At 48.5% G+C, this 7,086-nt stretch overlaps 1 protein-coding gene across 1 annotated transcript in view; it reads left to right on the forward strand.

Moving 5' to 3' along the window:
* The first annotated feature begins 857 nt into the window (after positions 1-857).
* The window catches only part of GRIPAP1 (GRIP1 associated protein 1), a 27,746-nt gene continuing 21,517 nt past the window's right edge, over positions 858-7,086 (forward strand). Inside the window, exons 1-5 of the mRNA XM_011946685.1 lie at positions 858-930; positions 3,512-3,578; positions 3,717-3,778; positions 4,826-4,852; positions 5,655-5,762. Of these exons, the coding sequence (XP_011802075.1) occupies positions 889-930; positions 3,512-3,578; positions 3,717-3,778; positions 4,826-4,852; positions 5,655-5,762 (306 nt within the window). The 5' untranslated portion in view covers positions 858-888. The remainder of the gene's footprint in view (positions 931-3,511; positions 3,579-3,716; positions 3,779-4,825; positions 4,853-5,654; positions 5,763-7,086) is intronic.

Consider the following 7,086-nt stretch of genomic DNA (forward strand, 5'->3'; position numbering starts at 1 on the left):
ATCCCAGCTACTCGGGAGGCTGAGGCAGGAGAATCGCTTGAACCCACCAGGCGGAGGTTGCGGTGATCGGAGATCGTGCCATTGCACTCCAGCCTGGGCAACAAGAGTGAAACTCCGTCTCAAAAAAAAAGAGAAAAAGAAAAAAAAGAAAAGAAAAGAAGAAGAAAAAAACTACACTGAGATACCATTTCTTACTCTCAGATCGGTGAGGGTTATAGTGCATTCTAATACTTAATTGAATGAGCCCGGTGTTTCACCACCCTGGTTTGTTTTTGTTTTTGTTTTCTTTTAATGTGCCTTTTTCGTTTGATTTTCGTCACTCTTTCCACTCCGCTATTTTTAATTTATTGGTGGCTAAGTCCTTTACCTAAAGTGACGTGCAGCATCATGATAATAAAATCAGTGTCAAACCTTAAAAAAAAAAAAAAAAAAGGCCAAAGGCTTTACAAGAGGTGGGATTCCCCTTTGGGGTCTCCCGAAGGAGGGCGGGAACAAGACCAGAGCGAAGCTTCCGCTTTCATTTCTATGGTTATTAAGTTACCCATTCTCATTAAAGGAGTATTGCGGAAGGGTGATTTTCTGTCGGCAAAGACTTCCCTAGCGACGAGTCCACCCATGAAACGGGGATGTAATAATGTCGTATCACAATGGGTGGCCTAAAAGAGCACAAAAGCCAATCAGATGACTTACATTCTAGTAGAACGTTATATTATAGTTCACCTGACCAGTCGGTTTCGATCTCTTCTCTGCGTCTCCAAAATGCTGCCCTCCGAAATTAGGTTCTACCCCCTCCATTCCTGGCCAGTGGTTTGGTCCGACCTTAATACTGACAGGAGGCGCGAGCTGCGTTTGCGCAGAAAGCTGGCGGGGGGGGGTGGGGGGAGGAACATGGCGCAAGCTCTGTCTGAGGAGGAGTTTCAGCGGATGCAGGTGCCACTCGCGGTGGGAAAGACCACCCGGCTAGGCGACCGGGGGCGGGGTAGAGAGAGGTCGTGCCATCAGCTCTGAGAAGGGGTTGGTTGGGATGGACCCTGAGTTATGGGGTGGGTCTGGAGAAGGGAAACTGAGGCTTGGAGTGGTGAGATAATTGGATTCCGAGATACTCTGCGGCTTTGAAGGTTCAACTCTGTTAGCATTGTGGGCGGGGGGAGAGCGCCCTTAAGTAGGCGGTACCTTAGACCTGGAGGGGATGAGACTTTTGGGCCCCGTGCAGGGGACACCGTCGGCGGGTGATGATAATGGGCTTTGAGGGAAGGAGATCCTGAGAAGGCGAAACCATTTTGTCTGGAGAGGAAGGAAGCGGGTGTTGGGTCGTTTGCGTCATGGTGGTGGGAGCCCTTGAGAGGGCAGAACCATTAGCGGGTGGGAGGTGGTAAGTTTTGGGGAGATACCACTGTGCCCGGGGATTGGGGAAAGACCCCAGATGTTGTCATTGTTCCTGGGAGGTGGAGATCTGTGCCATTGGTAGTTGGTAGTGCATCCTAAGAGGGGGCGGCACTGGGGTGAAGAAGGCCATGAATGGGTAATAACATTAATCCCATTAATTGGGGGGAGGACCAGAGGAGGTAAACGAGTGATACCTTGGACTACAAGGAGGGAAGATCACTGGGCTTTGGGGAGGTACTACCACTTGATTCTTTTGGGGGGACTCTGAGATTCAATGAAAGGCCATAGCATTGTACTATGAATGGGCCCTTGTTGAGAGGGTTCCTCACTGGGGGGCTCTGAACAGGGTCCAGCATGGGGAGGGGAGGAACTCTGAGGGAGGACAGGTAATCCAATTGGTCCTTGAATGAGGGAAACCAACTGTCCCTGTGTGAGGGACACTGAGAATGGAAGGGCAAGTTGATTAACCCATGAATGGGGAAGGCCACTGTCATCTGAAGGGGATTCTAAGTGAGTAAGAGTCATCCAACTGGCCTACCCAAGGCCTTGTAGAGGCCTACCCTGAAGGGTGTAGGGCCATTCCCATTGGATCATGACTGGGGAGATCTTGGGAGTGGGAATACCCTTGAATGAGGAACACTGATCCCACTGGGCCATGAATGAGAGAGAACTACTGGGCTTTGTTGGGGGGCAAGTCTCAGGGGGTACAAAGGGTATTCCAATTGGACCAGGACTTGGAGAGACAGATCACTGGGTCCTGGGGGGGACAGGAGCAGGAAAGATTCTGTGAAGGCCAAGCCCTCTCACTTTGAGCAGACTACCAGAGAATAGCAAGTGGAGGCTGGTGGTGTGGGAGGGAGGGAAAAGTCCTGGTGGGGGAAGGAACCGGCCTTGCTGGGTAGAACCAGCCTCAGGGTCCTACAGGGCTGGTAGAGAGGAGGATGCTTAATTCTTTTTTTTTTTTTGAGACAGAGTCTGTCTCTGTTACCCAGGCTAGAGTATGCAGTGGCACGATCTCAGCTCACTGGAACCTCCACCTCCCGGGTTCAAGCAATTCTCTTATCTCAGCTTCCCTAGTAGCTGGAATTACAGGTGCATACCACCATGCCCAGCTGATTTTTGTATTTTTAGTAGAGATGAGGTTTCACCATGTTGGCCAGGCTGGTCTTGAACTCCTGACCTCAAGTGATCTGCCCACCTCGGCCTCTGAAAGTGTTTGGATTACAGGTGTGAGCCACTGCGCCTGGCACTTTCCCTTAATTCTTTTTTTTGAGACAGAGTCTCACTGTGTCACCCAAGTTGGAGTGCAGTGGTGCAATCTCAGCTCACTGCAACCTCTGCCTCCCGGGTTCAAGCGATTCTCCTGCCTCACCCTCCCGAGTAGCTGGGACTACAAGTGTGCACCACCACACCCGGCTAATTTTTTATATTTTTAGTAGAGATGGGGGTTTCACCATATTGGCCAGGCTGATTTTGAACTCGTTACCTCGTGATTCACCCACCTTGACCTCCCAAAGTGTTGGGATTACAGGTGTGAGCCACTGCACCTGGCCCTCCCTTAATTATTGAAGGCGGCATGGATGTATTTTGAGAGACTTGGAGGTGGGGGGACCCTGGAAAGCCCACCTGTGAAAGTTGGGCAGAATACTTGACCCTCTTCCCTTAGGAAAGAGGGAGGAAGACAGGCCCCTACTCCCTGCTTTCAGGGGCCCCCAGGTCTGGTCAGAAAGATGGACAACACCCCTGACAGTGTGTGTTCAGTGTGTGGAGAGGTCAGCCAGGATGAGGAGGAGGAACTTTATCCTGTGGGCATGGAGAGCCAGGGAACTCACACAAGCAAGACCCTGACTGGGGCAGTGCTCAAGGGTGGCCTGAGTGCAGCATGGATTGTAGTGTGAGATGGAGGGGTGAGGCTGGCTGGGGTTATAAGTGGAGCTGGAAAAGGTGAGCCAGGGTGTGAGGGCCTGGAAGCTCACTTTGGGTGTAGCACATACAGGTCTTAAGGAGTAGCTACAGAGGAACATGGAGGGCATAAGGTCTGTGGGGCTTAGGGGCTTGGTTCCCTCATGGTAGGCATAGGGACACTTTCCTGACCAAGTCTTTTCCCTTCCTGCCTCCCCCAAAGGCTCAGCTCCTGGAACTCCGGACAAATAACTACCAGCTTTCAGATGAACTACGCAAGAATGGTGTTGGTGAGCCAAGAGGGCCTTATTAGATGGGGGTGGCTTTGAGGCATGGTGTCTGAGGTTTTCCCTCAGAGGCCTGGCAGGAAGGCCTTTCAGTTTCTTGCCACTGACTGAAGCTGAGTTTCCCCGCTTTCCTGACACCAGAACTCACCAGTCTTCGACAGAAGGTCGCCTACTTGGATAAGGAGTTCAGCAAAGCTCAGAAGGTACCTCCCTACACCCATCCATCCACCTATCCATCCACCTACCCATCCACCCTTGCCTCTACCTATCTGACTCATTCATCCCTCCAGTGAGCACCTACAGTGAACCAGACTGAATGTTGCATGCTGTTTTCATATAGTCATTTAGAAGATTCTCATGGAATTCTCTTTAGTTGGCTAATTTTACCTAATCCTGCTTAATTTATTGACTAATTTTAATTTACTTTTAATTCATTTCTAATTTCAGTTACTCATTTTCATTCACTGACTTTTAATTAAATATTCAAATCTATCAGTAAATCTACCTTGAATCTGCCTCCCATCCTCCACTCACACTCCTGCCTTGTTCTCCTACTTCCCATCTCTGTCCTGGTCCAGTTGGGAAAATGAGAGCAAACCCAACTCTCAGATCCTCTAAAGATGAGATAGAATATAACCTAATGTGGCCCCTCAAGACATTCAAGGTTCTCCTTTGTCACTGCTCTGTCCCCATATCTAGCCGTACCTAGCACAATGTTGATACATAATATGTGCTCAATAAATATTTGTTGGATGAATGAATACAGTATGCAGAAAAGCCAGCAGTCAGGAAGTTGCACTGCTCTTTGGTAGGATGCTGATTCCCCTAAGCTGGCAATGCTCTTGGATGCCCAGCAGGGGAGCGACAGTTTCCACACTGCATGGGAAGGACAACAGAGACATGTATGGACAGATGTAGCAATGAAGCCACAATTTCTGAGCCTAGAGATCCAGCCTGTAAATGGTTAAATACCAGGGCACCTCCCTACCTCCCCTACCCCCCACCAGCCTCAAGAGCTTCCAAGAAAGGATGATTTGTGTGTGCTGGGGCCCCAGGGCAAGATTTGCATTCATTCACTCACGCCTTTGGGCTCCAAATTGTCACACATGTTCTGTGGTTGAAGATGCTCCCATCCCGCAACCCCCATCATCATTGTCCTCCCAAAACGCTTGGCACAGTTGTCTCCATCTCCTAGTAAGGCAGTCCATCTCTGTTCACTTTAGCTCTCTTCCCACCCACCCCCACTTTAGGCACTGAGCAAGAGCAAGAAAGCTCAGGTAAGGGGATCTCTTGTGGGTGAGTGTGACTGGGAGACTGTCTTGGTGGGCTATTTCTGTATGCTGAGATTTCCTTGTACTGGCCTTTCTTTCTCTGTGTGCCCTTACGTCTGCTACTACCTCACTGCCATGTGTTGCTGTATCTGTCCTTGTTTCCCTATTTGTCTCTAACTCTGTGTTTCTTTCCTTCTCTCTCTTTCTATCCTTTTCCCTGAGTCTCTTTCTGTCTCTGTCTCTGTCTTCCTGTTCCTGTCTCTCTGACTCATTTCTCTTTCCAATCTTCTCTTTGTCTCTCCCCCTCTTGTTTCTGTCTCTGTGATTTCTCTTTTTTTCTGCTTTCTCTCTCTGACTCTTTGTTTCTTCCCCACCTTTCCTCTCTCTTCCTAACTCGTTTCTTTTCCTGACCCTTCCTTCTCTTCTCCCTGTTCTGTTCTCTCCCTGTTGATTTCTGTTTGTTCCTCTCTCCATCTTTTTCACTCTCTCCCTCCCAATCCCTCTCCCCTTTTCTATCTCTCCCCCTTTCCCCATCTCTACCTCCTCACTCCCCTATCATTATCTTCCTGTCTTTTCTTCTGCTGTCTTCCTCCCTGTATTCCCTTCTCTCTACCTTCCCATGTCTTTATCTCCCTTTCCCTGTCTCTCATTTTATCCCTCCCTGTGTCTCTTTCTCCTATATCACCTCATTCTCTGTACCCTATGTCCTCTCCCACCCATGTCATTTTCTCCCTCTCTCTGTTTCTTTGCCCTACCTCCCTATCCTTCCTGCCCTTGCTGGAGTCCTGGCCCTTGTCTGCCACTGCAGGAAGTCGAGGTATTGCTGAGTGAAAATGAGATGCTGCAGGCAAAGCTGCACAGCCAGGAGGAGGACTTCCGTTTGCAGAACAGCACGCTAATGGCCGAGTTCAGCAAGGTGCTGGTGCCTGGGATAGTCAAAGGGGAAATGAGGGGTAGGGGCCATCTGGGCTGAAACCTAACAGCAGCAGAGAGTGATTGGATAGGGTCTGGCCCTGGAGCACTGTCCGTGGTGCTGAAACAGGTCCTGGATTGCTGCTGGGGGGCAGTAATTTGACAGATGGGGCCACTAACTCTGCTGGGATTAGAAAGCTTTGAGTCCTGAGGTCAGCTGGTTCCTGGCCAAGTCACTCCTTTTATTTGAGCTTCAAGTCTCCATGTGTATAATGTCGGGTTGATGCTATGGTGCTCCAAGGTGTTGGGGGGTTTTAGGCAGAGTTCTTATGCTTAATATAGGATGGAAAAGTGTTTGAGCTTCTTCCCTTTTCTTTCTTCTCTTCATCTGACATGAGCCTGGGGTTCTACCTCTTCCAGATAATTCATCCTGGAGCTACTATTTCTATCTCTCCATTGATTTTAGTGTCCTGTCTGTTTCTAAATCTACTGGGCAGTTAGAGACATTGTCTTTTGTTCCCTCATCTATCTTCTGTATCCACAGTTAATAATTGTCTATATTTTTAGTGTGTTTTAAGGAAAAAAGTCTCATGGCAGCAAATTTTTTTGAGATGGAGTTTCACTCTTGTTGTCCAGGCTGGAGTGCAATGGCGAGGTCTCAGCTCACTGCAACCTTTGCCTCCTGGGTTCAAGCGATTCTCCTGCCTCAGCCTCCTGGGTAGTTGGGATTACAGGCATATGCCACCATGCCTGGCTAATTTTGTATTTTTAGTAGAGATGGGGTTTCTCCATGTTGGTCAGACTGGTCTTGAACTCCCAACCTCAAGTGATCCACCCGCCTTGGCCTCCCAACGTGCTGGGATTAAAGGCATGAGCCACCGTGCCTGGCCCAAAAATGGTATTTCTAAGGCTCCATCTGAGAATATAGTGCCTGTGACCTTAAAAAAACAAAACTGAAAATAACCTTTAAGCAGATACAATACCAGGAGAGGCAGTTAAGCAAGTAGTAGTTACCAGCAGGGACTCTGTAACCAGAAGGCCTAGATTAAAATCTTGGCTCTACCTTTTACTAACTGTAACTTTGAGGAAGTTACTTAACTTGCCTGGTTCTTGGTTCCCAAATGTTTAAGATGGAAGTCATGATAATAACAGTACCTGCCTCCTCACAGGGCTTTTGTGAGGATTAAATGAATAAATGTATGTAAATCACTTAGAACAGAGCCTTGCACATAGTATCAGCTATGGAAGCATTAGCTATAATATTATCCTTCTATTAACTCATCTTCCCTCTAAAATATTTGACTTTTTTTTTTTTTTTTTTTTTTGAG

This window comes from Colobus angolensis, unplaced genomic scaffold (genome assembly GCF_000951035.1).
Source record: "Colobus angolensis palliatus isolate OR3802 unplaced genomic scaffold, Cang.pa_1.0 Scaffold252, whole genome shotgun sequence".
NCBI classification, from domain to species: Eukaryota; Metazoa; Chordata; class Mammalia; order Primates; family Cercopithecidae; genus Colobus; species Colobus angolensis.